The 16,644-nt window shown below is 41.8% G+C and overlaps 1 protein-coding gene across 6 annotated transcripts; it reads left to right on the top strand.

Moving 5' to 3' along the window:
* The first annotated feature begins 2,846 nt into the window (after positions 1-2,846).
* Positions 2,847-16,038, top strand: LOC307218782 (di-N-acetylchitobiase-like). Of its 6 annotated transcripts, none has more exons than XM_079981645.1 (7): positions 2,847-2,956; positions 7,781-7,919; positions 9,529-9,737; positions 12,484-12,655; positions 13,155-13,252; positions 13,597-13,768; positions 15,565-16,038. In XM_079981645.1, the coding sequence occupies exons 1-7, from the start codon at positions 2,954-2,956 to the stop codon at positions 15,744-15,746; spliced, it is 975 nt and encodes a 324-aa protein (XP_079837771.1). In that variant the 5' UTR covers positions 2,847-2,953; the 3' UTR covers positions 15,747-16,038. The 6 variants fall into 6 exon arrangements, with proteins under 6 accessions (XP_079837771.1, XP_079837770.1, XP_079837769.1 ...); XM_079981643.1 differs by lacking the exon at positions 2,847-2,956 and adding an exon at positions 6,142-6,339 and having other exon boundaries at positions 12,595-12,655; XM_079981641.1 differs by lacking the exon at positions 2,847-2,956 and adding an exon at positions 6,145-6,315.
* The last annotated feature ends 606 nt before the right edge of the window (positions 16,039-16,644 follow it).

The raw sequence follows: 16,644 nt of genomic DNA, 5'->3' as shown, positions 1-16,644 counted from the left end.
TATCACATGTGTTTCTTTCATCCTGTAACTGATTGATTAGCAAAACCTTTCAATAGTACCATGGGCACTAGGAAGAGCCCATAGAATGGGGGAAGAAGCAGAAAGCGAGGGGAATCGCCCTAACATTTCTAACATCCCTTCCCCTGTAAAGGCCTAACCTTTTCAACCCATCATGTGTTCCTCTGTTCTCCACCCTCACGATAGCATTTCTAATTCTCATGACACCTCTGCCCTATGCAAACACATAATCTAATTCCAATGTACCCATCCCTTTCTGACTACAACAGGGGGCCAGCAGTGCCCTATAACAAGAGCCAACCTAAGCCCATGGCAGAAAAAAATAAATAAATACAGCAAGAAAAAAAATATCACACAAATTTCATCTGCTCACCAACCCTCCAACTGCCTGGCCTGATTTCACCACTAAGAGATAGCCCAGGCGAGGTCAAAAGGCAGAGCACCCTCACTCTTGTGACACAATACACAAGCTGGCCTCAGGACAACCTCTCCCTGACCAGCCACTTCAGAAAGCACCCTGGGGGTGCAGTTTCTACATGGGCTCAACATGCCACCACCAGCTCCACCTTCCAACAGCCGTCTCAAGAAGTAGGATAGCATGACATTAAAGTCACTCTTCAAGGAGATGTGCTGTTGCTGCTCTACTTTCTTTTTCAGTTAGATCTCGAAAACTTCTCTCCCCCAAGCAAAGATGGAAGTCCAAAGACTCCTAAAATCCTGGTGATCATTCGGCAGCTCGTGCATTCATTCTATTTGTATGCCAAGGACAAGTGGGGGACAGTTGGAAACACCACTCCTATGGGGGTTAAGTTACCTGTTTTCTTTATAGGCATACACAGAACTAACTCAATGCACAAACATATTGGGACGTAGCAAAGTACACTGGGCCCTTTTCTCAATGTACCATTTTTACTCAGGAGAATATACTGTGCACTATCAACTCTGACTCAAGTATTCTGACTGGTGTTCCTTTTCATAGCTGCAGGAGGAACATCTCTCTTTTGAAAATACGTACCCTAAGAAAGCAAAGGACAGAAAACTGTTGGTCAGTGTAAATAAAATGCAAGGGGAAGGTGCACATAAAACCATGAGCCATATCCTGAGCTGCCAACATCAAGAGAACTGCCAAATCAATGACTTGACATGGGAGAGGGGCAAGAGATAGTTCTGGTTAATAATCGACTACCCATGTTCACAGCTTAGGGTCAAGGTGCATAGCTGATAACGTTGATAACGCTTAGCTTTATTCATCACACGGAGACTGGCCTTATATATGTAAGGCCTTTATCTATACAAATTATATTAACTCTGGAAAACCAGCCGAGTTTTATTTGACCTTTTGTGTAACATTTCAGTTTGTTTTTATCAGCTAAGCTGAAGAACAAATCAAGGAATTGCTTAGGAAGATAAGGTGGTGTATTCAGGGCCGGATTTAGGTTTGATGAGGCCCTAAGCTACTGAAGGTAATGGGGCCCTTTGTATGTCCAGCTGTCCTTTGTCAACAACAAATTGTCGCTGTTTTTTGTGTTGAATATATGCTATACAGTATGGTCATTTATGGACCTATGAGGTATCAAAAGCCATTTGCACATAACAAAATATGTATTTTATCAAAGTAATTGATATAGAAATGAGCAAACGAGTGATATTTTAGGGAGCAGGCTAGCAGGTGGGGCCCATTACTTACATCACAGGAGCCTACACAACACAAAACACTGTTGCTGTATGTAGGTTTTATTTTTTTATTTTATATTTTGGAAATGTACATCCAGTTTTTCCCCCTTTAATTTTTTTGGGCGCCCCCAAGAGAGTGGGGCGCTAAGCTATAGCTTGTTTAGCTTATATGTAAATCCGGCACTGGGTGTATTACACCGAGTCACTCGGACCATTGCTCCGTCTAGCAATAGCCCTCCAGATTTTTAGAGAGATGCATTTCCCAATCCTGGAGATAGGATCGGACCTGGGACCCTTTGATGCATGCCCAGTGTACTACAGAATGAACAGCCCTTCCCCAGGGATATTTACATCTTACCAGAGGGGATAGCCTATTATTCTACTGTAGCAAAAACAATGAAAAGTCTTATGATACCTTAAAGCAGCGGTGAGGGGACCTCTGGCCCAGGGTCAAAATACAGCCCTCCAGGCTTATCTAGTTCCCCTTGGGACTACATAATATGGACAGACGGGATGTCAGTCCCTAGCTACATGTAACTTTATAACCTGTTGATAAGGTAGATATATATCTCAGCTTTGCTATCAACAACAGTGGAAAAGGCCATCTGTCCAGAGGAAAAAAGTGTTTGAGGGTAAGATACTCTACTGAATGGAACAAAATATGGGCCAAGGGTCTTAAGAACCATGAAACAGGTTACATGAGCCCAAGGGGGCTTTTGTCACACAGTTCTCCTTAATAATAATAATTTTCTACCCGTTGCGACATTTAATAAAACACTATACAGTGGTACCTCGGGTTACATACGCTTCAGGTTACATACGCTTCAGGTTACAGACTCCACTAACCCAGAAATAGTGCTTCAGGTTAAGAACTTTGCTTCAGGATGAGAACAGAAATTGTGCTCTGGCGGCGCGGCAGCAGCAGGAGGCCCCATTAGCTAAAGTGGTGCTTCAGGTTAAGAACAGTTTCAGGTTAAGTACAGACCTCCGGAACAAATTAAGTACTTAACCTGAGGTACCACTGTATTTCAAGAACAGATTGACTGCAACATAGCCATCCCTTATTTTGTATTTTGTTTTATGAAATAGTATATTACATTTCCACAGTGGAGGCAGATCTGTTTTTTAAAATAATTTTTTTGATAGAGCTGGCTTTTCAAACTTGCACGCCAAGGAGCAGGCAGAATTGATGCTTTGCAGCTGCAAAATTAAGGACTTGAGTCTCACTTTCAATCTTAGATGTCAAATGCTTCCTTAACAAATGGTAAAAAGGAAATGGATGGGGGGGGGTTCTGTTGGTTGATGTATTTAGGGATACCAAATACAGAGGGCTAGGAGGTGCAGCTCTCTCAAACCTTGTGAAATTAGGCTGCTTCCTCTTTGTTGAAAAAGTCCCCCCTTCACTAATACTGTAAAATGCTGCCTTCCTCCTTCTGCCAAAATCCCTCTCAGTCTGCAAACACTGGCAGGGGCAGCTGACTGAGGGAAATGATGACCATCTCCATCTACAAACCCGGTCTGAGGCACTGACTGGCACTAGGGGGAGCCCACAGACTTAAGGTGGCCATCACTGAGTAACCCCAGCATGCACACCCCTTTTTCTGGACACCCCCTGGCCTAGAACTTCTTTCCTTGTTAAGAATCAGCAGAGGAATGGTTCCCACAGCGACAGATCCGATAGCCATGTGCAAGGCCTAGTCCCCAGTTTGACCAGGAATTTTCTTCTGAGGGCTCAAGGACAACAGCACGTAGTGTCTTGATTTGATAGGGTTGGGCTTTGGGTTAGAAAAGGAACCAGCGGAGCAATGTTACTAAATTTACTGTTGCTGGAAATTCAGGCTGCAATCCTGGGCCCGCTTAACTCACGGAACATAGTGCTGTTTGCTAGGACTGAGCCACACAGCGTGTTTTCTGTGGGGTGCTTCTTTTGCTGAAATCCCATTTAAACCAGCTGCAGACTGAAAGTGACCAGTTGGTGCATTTCAACCGCTGCATTTGCAAGCAGCGTTTACCAGTCCCAAATATTGTGCAAAAGGATGGCTAGTCTAGGGTCGCCACCTTTCCCTTATAATAAGGGGACCTGCTGACCAGGGAAGCGGTGGGTACTAGGTGGCCGTGTGGGTCCTTGTTGGTTTTACGCGCTTCCTTGACCCTGTTCCTTTATAGAGGGGTTAGGTGGATATTGCATGCATAGTCTATAGGTACTTCCGGGTTGGCGCCACAGCCGAATGGCGGATTCCCTCCGAGCTCCGGAGGGAATCTGCTCGACAGGGGTTGGGTCCTGCCGCGCCGGCGACGCGGGGACCCTCAAAAACCACGGGCGCGGAAGCCTGTGGACCTGGTGACTCGGCGGGCACTGTTTGCGCCCCCGACCCGCGAAGGAGCCTTTTTAAAGGCTGCGGAGCGGAGGACGGGAGCGGCGCGGTGCTGTGAGTCTTATGCTTCCCCTGCCGAGCGAAGCCGCATGCCATTCGACGGAGAGAGCTGACCTTTTCCTATGAACATTTGGATTAAAAGCAACAACCCGTGAGTAATACGGAAATTGGACTTATAAAAGAAAGAATTTCTTTGAATTTGGCACGACCGGGGAAGACCAAAGAGGAAGTCCGTCTCCCCAGTCTTGTAAACAATTTGAAGCAAGGACTAAATATTTAAGGTCGAGAGAATATCTCCTTTTTAATGGATTAAACTATTAATTGCACGGATTGATAGTATAAGTAATTGTGCTGGAGGATAAGAGCTAACTTTGAGAGCTAAAGTGCTCCCCCGAGACCCGGGAGTGATCCGCGAGAGGAGCCTGCTGAGGAGACATAGAAGACTTTGACGGCTGTCAAATTAGCTGTCAAAGTGGGGAAAAGTAGAGAACTTTGTTTCTGATGCCTTTGCTGGTTACATTAGTTACAATATAGTGAGAAATTGTTGAAAATAAAGAAGAATTGAAACAAGTTAACTGGACTTTTGGGCTGGAAGTGTAAGGAATACTTAATAACCAGAATCCCTCTAGAGGGGATTCGGGGACACTACAAGAATGGAAATAGGTCAAAAAATACTAGCTGATCTGGAAGAGGTTGCTTTTCTCGTGAGAAAATTGGTAGAGCAGAGTCATGTTTTGTCTACAGCCAAGGCAGCTGAACAAGAAAAAGTGGAGAAAGAGATATTTGCTGAACAGGAGCACCAGGAAGGAGGGGCTGAAATGTTGCAGAAGGCAAAAGAGAGCCGGAGGCCTGTCAAGATGGATATAAAAGAAAAAAAGGATTGGATGATGAAAATTTGGTTTGAACTGAAGAAGGAGGAATGGAAAGTTCTCCCTTTGTGGAGATCTGAAGATTTTGGGACATCTGGACCTAAAAGGATTAAGAAACAAGTTTCGAGCTCCACCTTTAAATTTGGAGGCCCGGCCGGATGGAACATGGACATTTTTGGGACAGAGCCCTTCCGAGATTTGGTGGTTATCACAAAGGACTTTCAAAAAAACCGGCAGAAAGGAACTGAGAGAGATTTAAGAGCTTTTGATGTGAGGAATCCAGGCTGATAGTATAAGGACAAATGGACAATGGTTTGGGGATTGAAACCGGGAAAGGGAGGGTGGGATCTGGGAATCCGAAGGGTGTACAAATATATTTTGATTCTTTCTATTGTTTCTTTTTTTGTATTGTTATTAGTGTAAAAATGGGGAATTCGTGCAAGGGAAACAGGGTCGACCTTAGAAAAAGTCTTTAAATATAATGATCAATGTATATAAGTTAAAATTTGATATATAAATTGAATTAAATATAATAACAAATTAGGGTTAAAAATTTAAGGATAAGAACTTGTTGAATAAATATCTGGATAAGGAACACAAGAAGGGGAGGTGAGGGGAAGTCGCAGAAAAGAAGTTATTGAAAAAAAAAGGATTGTTAAGGTTGACTGTTTTTCTTTTTTCTTTCTTTCTTAAATCTGTTTTTCTCTCTTTTGTTTCGTTTGTTTTTTCTTTTTTGAATTATTTGAAATTCCAATAAATATCATTAAAAAAATATATATAGGTACCAATGAAACCCCCTCCCCTCCCCCCAAAAACCACCTCATGACTATTTATGTGTTTTAAATGTGTGCTGCAGATGAAAACTCAAACTCCCTTGCAAGAAACGGTTAACAGCCCCAAATTCTCTTAGAGCTTGATCCTTTGAAAATAGAAATGAGTGCCAATTAGTTCAGCTGAATATAGTATGCAGAGGATCGGAGCCTTTAAATGGTGGTTGTTTTTTAAATTATTTAAATAAATATGATGGAAAATATTGTCTAAAGGACTATGGAATTATCACTCTCATCCTTTGGAAGTCTACGTTGACTCTCTGGCACCTGAGACAGAATGATTTGACTTGTCCCACTTCCCGTAGGATGAAAATGAGGAGGGGGGAGGGGAGTTCTGTACACACCAACGAAGAATCTTGATTCCGGTGGGGGGAGGGGTTGTGGAAGTGAGACTGTGGCATGGGGAGGTTGCTAGGCAGTAGAGACACACACCTGCTGGCTGCCCTTCTCCTCCGCCTGTGGCTGGGCTCAGGCACGTGCCCCTGCGAAAACCCCGTGCTCTGCAACCCCATCTCTGAAAGCAGAGAGTTTGAGGTGCGCAGGAACAAGGTCCCTTATGGGAACCATGTGGGGGTAAAATTTATTATTATTGTTATTTTGCAATGAATAGGATTAAAGGGCACATCATGTGGACCAGTCAATCCCTAACAATGAAGTGGAGAAATCTAACAGACAGTTGCAAAGTCACCTCCTGCCCTGGCCACCTCTTTTAAGGCTCCCCTACCTCTCAGCCTGATCTATTTTCTTCCTCAAAGGGTAGCTCTGGTTTTATTGAGAAGGAGAGGAAGGAGCTCTGGCAGAGGGGCTTCCAGGGAATATAGGACACTCTTCCCTCTGAAGGCAGCCAACTCAGAGAGTGCCTTAAGCTGTCACCACCACTCCATTCTCGATTTCCAGGCCTGCACCCACTTCCTCCATCCAGTGGTGTATCGTGGGTTGCCAGTGCATGGGGCCCGCATGAGAGGGAGGGAAAAGGTTGGAGTCCACATGCACACATTCAATGGCCTAATGGTATCCACGTCATCCATGAGATTGCAGCCGCAGAGAAAGAGGAGTCGTTCTGTTGTCTGGAGAGGCCACTCTTTGGTTTGCATGGAGAAGCCATTTTCAACAGAGCCCAGCAACGGAAGCATGCAGCTGTATAGAGGCAGCACCGGATGTTGAAATTTTGCGCCCCCCCCCCCAACAATTTTGCACCCGGGGCAACTCCCATACCACACCAATACCTCCATCTGTTCAAAAAGGAAAGAAGGCAAGCTTTCCTCAGATGAGGTGGAAGGGGAAGAGGAGAAGGGAGACACTGTGGGATCTCTTGAGTTACTTTTCCTTAACTAGTTATGTTTTCCCCTTCCTGTTCTGTTGTTTATTTTTTGACTTACTTGCTTAAGCACGAATTGAACTGGTAAGGGGTGTGCCCTGCCCACCAAATGTACCCTCTAAAATTTTCCATTCCCTGCCAATGGGGGGGGGGGTAAACATCCCATACAGACTCCCCTTCCTCCCTACAGAGAAGGAACTTATTGTGGTAAATACCAACTTTCACACCTCCATATCAGGAGAAGCTTCCTCTATTACCCCCCCCCCAACACGTAACAAAGGCACAGAAGCAGAAACATAGAAATCCTGTCCTGGGATGTCGGGTGAGGATGCCTCTAGGACTCAGGAGGGCTTATGTGTAAGTTGGGGTTTCCCCTTGTACAAAACTGGGTGACAGTGCATTCTGTATCAAAACAGTAGAAAAAGAGTTGCCTTTTAGTAGGAGACAGTGGGTGCAGAGTAGATACCAAAGGAGACAAAGTGAACATATATTTTGGGCGGCAGTGTACTGCTGGATCCACGATCTGTTGGGGACCCTACTTTTTATGAATTCGCAACGCAACACTTTATTGGTCAACTGCGAGAGTGTGCTTGGCATTTGAGACATTAAACAAATAATAGAGCTGATGAAGAGAGTTAACATCTCCAGCTGTTGAGGGAGAGAGAAAGAGCTATCTACTTTGCTGTGCCTCTGCAGGTCTTTGTATTTGATGTCGGCGGGAAGACTTGGAAGCTCTATGACTGGTCGCAAATTACGACAGTGGCGGCTTTTGGAAAATATGACCCTGAGCTCATGTGCTACGCTCATTCGAAAGGATCCAGAGTAGTTTTAAAAGGTATCTTCTGAGCAGGGTAATAAGAACATTTTTGTGCAAACTCAGAATGGATGCTTTCTGAAGTATATGTCCCTTGTAGGTCAATGAAGTTTACATCCATTAAATGCATGTATGATGGCAGACCTTAATATGACCCTATATGAGAATCACATAACAACTGTGATTCTCATCACAGTTTCTCTGTAGTGTGTGAAAGTGAGTTGTTCCACCAGCTGGTACTACCCGAGAGGCCTAGAACTGGCTAATAATCTCCAGTCTACGTTAAGATGCCTCTGCTATAAAAGAAAGAAAATAGTCTGCATTGCATTGCTTTTGGGGAATCTCTCTTTTGAAGGTTCACAGCTTTAGATGCATGTAGAATCTGCTGCGTTCTTTGCTCACCCACCTAAACAAGTTCCACTGATTTCATAGACGTTCTTCAGGTAGCCTTTCCCAGGAATGCTGTTCAACTGCTGCCACCCATCTTGGTGTGGAAATCCCCAAAGGCATATGGCAAAACATCCTCTCCCTGATTCAACAAGATCAGCTTGTGTATTCAGCCACTGTAGCAGCAGATACACATCTGGCATTAGCTTCGCCCAAGGCATGATGGAGAGCAGCAATGGCTGGAAAAAGATAGACATAACATTTTACAAGCACAGGAAGGAACACCACGGACAGAATAATTGTCACACACAGGAGGAATAGGGATGTAGTTTGAATGCTTCACCTATAGTTTTATAAACCCTTTAAATGTGTGAAGACGAATGGATATCATTAATATTGCAGTTGTTGCATAAGGGATTTTTTTTTTACTGAAAGGTAATTGAGATGAATAAGATTTTGGAACACAGAAACAAAGTAAGTCATCAAACCATCAATTCTAGCATGCAGGAGGCCACCTAAATTATACAATGATTGGGATTAGTAATTGTATTATAATTTGGCATTGTTATAATGAGACTATCATTGCATAGCTGTAATTGAAAACTAATAAAAATTATTGTAAAATAATAATAATACACACCTGGCAATCCATCTGCATCTGTATCACAAATTGACTTTATTGAGTTGGCTGTATGCAGCTGTGGCCTCTGCATCCCTATTTGGGGCCACTAATTATTGCGACTGACTAACTGCCCTTCATTAGAGCTATAACAAGACCAATGTGTTTACTTTATTTCCAACCATTTTAAAAATCTTATCTCCCCGCCCCCAAAAGGAGATTCAAAGTCTATAGGTATAGACAGTAATGAAATAAGTGGTTCAAACTCTAATCCTAAAGTCATGTGGTAGACTTCTGAGTAAACATATTTAAGATGCCGGTGGTATTTTTATATACAGGGAACAACCATTTTGCATGTGTTCAAAGCACATGCAACCATGCGCCATTTTTAGACCTGGAAGATGGCGTAACGGGAGTTTGTGTCCCGCTGATGTGTGCAATGACCCAGAATGCAACTGTTTATATAAACATCTCATCTAGTGAAATTTGTATTTACATTTGTATTAATGTGGTGAAAATTTGTTTTTTTTAAAAATTGGAAAATCAATAAAAACAATAGGCCAAATATATATATATCATCTAGTGATGCAAAACTTTGACAACTAATTGCCATTTGTTCTTTAGGAGACATACCTCTGAAGAAAATTGTTAACCCTGCTGCCAGGACAGCCTGGATAAACCATCAGGTGGCCCTGGCCAAAAGGCAGTACATGGATGGAATCAATATAGACATTGAGCAACAGGTTAAAAAGTATTCGGCCAAATATTATGCATTGACAGCTTTGGTTGAAGAAATGACAGAAGCATTTCACAAAGAAATTCCAGGATCACAGGTAAAAATAAAGCAGATTCCTCTTACAGGTTGTTTACATATCACATGATGAAGTGTTTCACTCCAGTGGATGGGATTCAAGGCTCCTGCTGGCATTTCCCATTGTGAGCACAAATTTTGGTCCTGAATATAGGTGTAGAACTCTAAAACTATGAAGAACTGCAAAATTCTACAGTACAAATCCTACAAACACCTTCCTTATCTCCTCAAAGTCATTTCTCCTGCATATTCCCCATCTTACATGTTAATTTATCATTAATAGCTATATCCCACACCTCTTTATATCATTTTTCCATTTTATATTCTGCTTGCCCCTTCCACTTCCTAGCTATAGTTTGTGCAGCTGCCAATAAATTTGTGAGCAAGTCCTTCATAGTCTCTTCTTATGTTCCTATAGTAGCAGATGATTATGATGGTTGGCATTTCTATTTATTACTCATACTTCTTCACTATAAGGTATTTTAAATTGTTGTAACCCATCCTGGGATCTTAATAATAGTAAAAACAATTTAAAACTAATTACAGTCCCAAGAATAGTCTGGGTCCTAAAAATACGCCCCCACCCACAGGTTCACTGTTTGTCAAAAACAAATGCAGTTGTACCTCAGGTTACAAACGCTTCAGGTTACAGACGCTTCAGGTTACAGACTCTGCTAACCCAGAAATAGTACCTCGGGTTAAGAACTTTGCTTCAGTGTAAGAACAGAAATCGCACATTGGCGGTGTGGTGGCAGCAGCGGGAGGCCCCATTAGCTAAAGTGGTACCTCAGGTTAAGAACAGTTTCAGGTTAAGAATGGACCTCCAGAATGAATTAAGTTCTTAACCCGAGGTACCACTGTAACCTAAAACCAACTAACCAACCCTTTATCCACTTAAGCCACAATCCCATCTGATAGCACTGTTGCGTCCTTTTAGAGTATCTGTGCCAGCTTTCTGGCCTTCTGTGAACACCTATTCTGTAACAGATAGCCAGTGCTTTTTTTCCTTAAAAAAAAATATGTTTAGGGGTACTCTCATTTTCCTACTCATATTGAAATACTGCCCCTCAGTGAGGCCAAACTTAGATTCACAAAATGTTTAGGGGTATGTGTACCCCTGTGTACCCCCCAGAAAAAAAAGCACTGAATTCACAACATATATGTGTTCAGCTAGGCTGTGGGAAAACCCAAATCGATGCAAAGTGTGAAGAGCTGGCTGCTCAAATTGTGGGTGGCTGCACTAATGGAGAAAATTGGTTAAATTTACGGCATGTAATGCCCTAAGAGAAAATATTATGAAAATGATTTACAGGTGGTACATGACCCCAGTTAAGCTTGCGAAGATTTATCATCTGCCCAATAATAAATGTTGGAAATGTAATGAGACTGAAGGTACCTTCTTTCACCTTTGGTGGACCTGCCCAAAGATTAAAGCCTTTTGGGAAATGATTTATAATGAAATTAAGAAGGTACTTAAATGTACTTTTCACAAGAAACCAGAGGCATTCCTCTTGGGCATGGTCGGCCAATTGGTGTTAAGGAAGGATAGGACTTTTTTTATGTACGCCACTACAGCAGCAAGGATTCTTCTAGCAAAGTATTGGAAGACACAAGAACTCCCCACACTGGAAGAATGGCAGACGAAAGTGATTGACTTTATGGGACTGGCAGAAATGACCGGCAGAATCCGTGACCAAGAGAAGGAGACGGTGGAGGAAGACTGGAAGAAGTTCAAAGCTTATCTTAAGAACTGTCACAATATTGATGAGTGCTAAAATGTCAAGGGGAAGGAAGATGCAGAATTGCAGCTGAAAATGTTTGAGGATTTAAGGTGAAATTGAGAAAGATAATAAACTTAAATTTAATTGGCTAAAAGGGTTGCTGAAAAACTGTAAAATAAGGATGCAAAAAGGGTGAGGTATGGGGAAGTCCGAGAAAGGAGGCTTATGAAAATGAGGTTAAGAATTTATATTTGTGTGTTTGTCTGTATTGATTGATGTTTTATGTTGTTGTTGTTGTTTTGTTTTAAAATTGGAAAACTAATAAAAATTATTATAAAAAAAAGAGAAAATTGGCAAGCTAGTCTTGAAATTTAGGCTGGAATCCCACACTTACCTGGGTGTGTGCCCCATTGAATACAGTAGGACATACACCCGAGGAAACATGCATAGAAATCAGCTCTAATGACACTCCCTTGTTATAATTTGGAAAAAATAATAGGCATATATATATATATATGTATATATATATATATATATATATTCTGATAACGCTGCAGTTGAAGTGGAAACATTTTTTCGATTGTAATTTTTAATGCAGTGTTATTGAGCAGGGGTCAGCAAACGTTTTGAGCAGGGGGCCGATCCACTGTCCCTCAGACCTTGTGGGGGGCCAGACTATATATTTTTTTTTGGGGGGGATGAATGAATTCCTATGCCCCACAACTAACTCAGAGATGCATTTTAAATAAAAGCACACATTCTACTCATGTAAAAACACTAGGCAGGCCCCGCAAATAACCCAGAGATGCATTTTAAATAAAAGGGCACATTCTACTCATGTAAAAACACACTGATTCCCGGACTGTCTGCAGGCTGGATTTAGAAGGCGATTGCGCCGGATCCGGCCCCCAAGCCTTAGTTTGCCTACCCATGTTATAGGGTGTGTTTGTGTGTGTGTGTTGCTGCTGCAATAACATATGCAATAACAATTGTTTCTACAAATAATGACTGTTTAGTGACAAACGTGCAGTTCTCTTTCCTCCACAGGTAACTTTTGATGTACCCTGGTGTCCAGAATGCATATACAAAAGAGTATACAACTATACTGGGATAGCTAATTCCTGTGATTTCGTGTTTGTGATGTCTTATGATGAACAGAGTCAGATGTGGTCACGTTGCATACTAGGAGCTAACGCTCCATACAACCAAACCTTAGCTGGTAAGAATTAGCCTCAGTTTATGCACTATGAAAGTCTACTGGAGATTGGCAGTAGGCTTAGCAACCCTAAGAACCTTAATTAGAATAAATTATGTAAATTGCGGAACTTCGAATAAATCTGTATATTGCTTGGAAGCGATACATTAAAACCATGTTTGAGAGAGTTGCAATGCACATCTTTAAGCAGCTACAGTAGTAGAAATCCCAGTTGTGGATCTTGCTTCTAAAGGAAATGTAGCCACCTTAAAATCTGTCAACATCTGTTCTCATATTAAGGTGCCTTCTTGATAAGAGTAAGACATAAATCACATGGAAAATGGAATCACACAGCACTCTTCAAAGGTAGCTAGCTGCATGTGAAAAAGACTCGGAGGGCTAGTTGTATCTTGAATATGTTTCTCAACAGCTTTTGATTTGTTAATGCTACAAATGTAGCTGCAGGCGTGGAAGTAAGAATAAAAAAGCAGGCAGGTAAATGTTAAATTTTATATTAAATTAGGCTATGACAATTATATTCGCATCGGCATTAATCCCAAAAAGCTTGTGATGGGTGTTCCATGGTATGGCTATGATTATACCTGCCGAGGTTTATCTAAGGTAAGAGAAAGACTGCTAATTTCTAACTATGTTTTGCTCGCTGTGGTTTATAAAGTTTGTTTTTGTGGGCACGGATTCTACACTGATTCAAAACTGTTGTAACAGCCTGCGTTTTACCTCCGCCCAATTCTATAAATTTGCACACCGTGGTTAGTGCGTGGTGTACTTAAGCAGAATTTTGTTAAGAAAATGGAGAGCTTGTTAAACAGAATATATCTTATTTCTGAGAGATTTTAATGGGGTAGTAGACATGTGTGGACGAGGAATTAAAACATATGCACGTGATCTACATAGCGCTTCTTGTGCTTTAGTACACTTGCATGACACAAGTTGTGTTTCTTCAGGACCATGTTTGTTCCGTTGCAAAAATCCCCTTCCGAGGGGCTCCATGCAGTGATCCTGCAGCACACCAAGTGCCCTACAAAGCAATAATGAAGCAGATAGTTCCCAGATCCCTGTCTGGGATCCTGTGGGATAAGGAACAGAAAGCTCCATATGTGGAATACAAGGCAAGTTGTATAAAATTCCTTTATATGTTTTTTTAAAAAAACCATTTATTTATTATTCTATATATAAAAAAGAAAGTTACAGCAGTGCATCTGTTCATTCAGGATTTAATCCCTCCTGGCAAGAAGCCACCTCGTACATTCCTAGTTCCAACACACAAAATTCTGGCAATCTCATGGTGGTCTATCAGCTTTCTGTAATAATTGGAGAAGAGAGAAAATGATAAATACACAACAGCAATAATTTAACCAAAGGAGGAGGAAAGGTGGACGGAAAGTAATCTGTTTATTTTTTTATTTAATTTTTATTGGAATTTTATTTACAACATAACACAAACCCCCAATACACAAATCCACCCTCATTAAACATGAACTTAACATACAGTGAGCATAACATTCAACAATACAAACAACGAAATAAAAGACTTCCTTTATCTTGTATCTGGCCTCTTTATTTACTTCTTATAAACTGTTTCCTTTATGAATAATTATTAAGATTTTCCTAATTATATAAATATCCACAAAGTCTCCTGAAGACATTAATAGAAACAAATCCAGGTATGTATTTTAGGGCACTGTTTTGTGAAGTATTCTCTGCATTTTCCCCATGCTTTTTGAAACTCTTGTCTAGTGTGATCTCTAACTGCCTCTGTTAATCTAGCCAGTTCAATATACTCTAACAGTTTAGGTTGCCATTCCTTTTTTTGTTGGCACAGTTTCTTTCCCCCCAGTTTTTAGCAATTATTTCTTTAAAATTTCTCTTTTAGCTAGTTGCATCAGTCCCTGTAACCAAGTCTGTATTGAAGGGGCTTAGCTTCCCAGTAGCACCACATTGATTTTACTTTTACTGTCAAGCAAGTTTAATAATAATGATAATGATAATGTTCCTATTTATACCTCGCCTGTCTGGCTGGGTTTCCCCAGGCGGAGTGCAGCGTATCTAAAAACATAAGAACACATATCAAGCATTTGAAACCTCCCAATACAGGGCTGCCTTCAGATGTCTTCTAAAAGTTGTGTGATACTTTATCTCCTTGACATCTGAAGGAAGGGCGTTCCACAGGGCGGGCGCCACTGCTGAGAAGACCTTCTGCCTGGTTCCTTTTAACATCACTTCTCACAGTAAGGGAACCGCCAGAAGGCCCTCAGAGGCGGCTTTCAGAGTCCCATACATCTGGCAAGGAGCCAAAAATTGTAACGACAGAAGAAAACTTGCCTACTCTTTCCCATCAGCTTTCTGCAGAATAATTTGTAGAAGATATCAAATCTAACTGGCCAGTGTGTATACAGTGGTACCTCTGGTTGCGAACGGGATTTGTTCTGGAGGCCCATTCGCAACCTGAAGAGAACACAACCCACATCTGCGCGTCTGCACACGTCGTGATTCACCGCTTCTGTGCGTGATGTCATTTTGCACGTCTGCACATGCGCGAGCGGCGAAACCTGGAAGTAACCCTTTCCGGTACTTCCGGGTTGTCATAGGATGCAACCTGAAAACGCACAACCTGAAGCAAACGTAACATGAGGTATGACTGTATAGCCCTAGTTCAGGCTTCCTCAACCTCGGCCCTCCAGATGTTTTAAGACTACAATTCCCAGCATCCCTGACCACTGGTCCTGCTAGCTAGGGATCATGGGTGTTGTAGGCCAAAAGCATGTGGAGGGCCGAGGCTGAGGAAGCCTGCCCTAATTCCTTGGATTTCTCCTATGCTCATGAACACCTAAAGCTGTGAGGCTGGGTTTGGAAAGAATACAGGGAAAGCATGTTAACATCTTTTCTCCCTTTGACACATTTGCAGGACCCAGGGGGCGCTTTCCACCAAGTGTGGTTTGACAATCCCAGGAGCATTTCTCTGAAGGCAGCCTACGTGAAAAAACGCGGCTTGCGAGGCATTGGCATGTGGCATGCGGATTGTCTCAGCTACTCCGGAGACTCGGCAGCACAAGGGCAGACAGCAGCAATGTGGGAGGCCTTGAAACCAAAGTGACTTTATGAAAATATGGGCTAAAATTTGGACAGCTGTGAATGGCTAATTTCCTTCATGGGCACAGAATGCAAAGAGGGGAGAATCCTTTGAAATGTACCTCACCTTTCCCTCACTACAGTAAAAAGGCATACTGTGTACTATTGTACCAATAGATTCTTACTGTCATTTACTTATTTCTGTATAAGAAGAGGGGGAAAATGTTACAGCAATGACCCTGTGTATGTTACCTTGAGTTCCCTGAAAGAAAGGCAACATAAAAATGTAATAAATGAGTCACCAATCGAAAACCTTCTATAGCTGCCGTTGGACCTCATTACTTGACTTAGAACATGCATGATATACTGCTGCAGTTAAAACGAGCATCACGCTGCGCAAATGAAAGCCATGCACAATTTCTCATACTCAAACTGAAAAATGAACAGTCAATCATTTGGATGAGGAGTAAGAAATATAGCATTGCTGAATTATTTGTGGTTTCCATAGCCTAGTTCAAGATGAGTAATTGAGTAGGACTGCTTGGTTGCGTCTTCAGGCCTTCACTTTTAAAAACTATATAACAAAACATTGTTAACAGATGTATTACATTTAGGCTTGCTTTTATCAGATCAGTTGAAGAGTTACTTTAAAAAAAAAAGTTCTAAACTTCTTTCCAAAAAAAAAATTAATACATTCATTTCAAATTATCTTTAAAAAGCATTCATACGACATAACATTATTTTTGTCATGCACCATTTTAGTATTGAAATAGGAAGCCTGTTGATCCCTAAATATATGTACCGTAACACACACACACACGTTGCTATTATCTGCAGTGAAAGACGCCATCTATAGTCCTGTGTACAGGACTGTAGCCTAAGTGGCATTTGGGAGTCTGTTCAGAAGTGCCCTGGGTGGGTGA

This window comes from Podarcis cretensis, assembly GCF_951804945.1.
Source record: "Podarcis cretensis genome assembly, chromosome: 6".
Lineage (NCBI taxonomy): Eukaryota > Metazoa > Chordata > Lepidosauria > Squamata > Lacertidae > Podarcis > Podarcis cretensis.
The sequence above is the reverse complement of the archived record's forward strand: the minus strand, read 5'-3'. Positions and strand labels throughout refer to the sequence as shown.

Coding starts and splice junctions, on each gene's coding strand:
- LOC307218782 (XM_079981640.1), top strand. CDS start 6,166: ATGGGGAGGTTGCTAGGCAGTAGAGACACACACCTGCTGGCTGCCCTT. Junction 6,340..7,780: donor CTTATGGGAACCATGTGGGG/GTAAAATTTATT, acceptor GTGCCTCTGCAG/GTCTTTGTATTTGATGTCGG. Junction 9,738..12,483: donor AAGAAATTCCAGGATCACAG/GTAAAAATAAAG, acceptor TTTCCTCCACAG/GTAACTTTTGATGTACCCTG.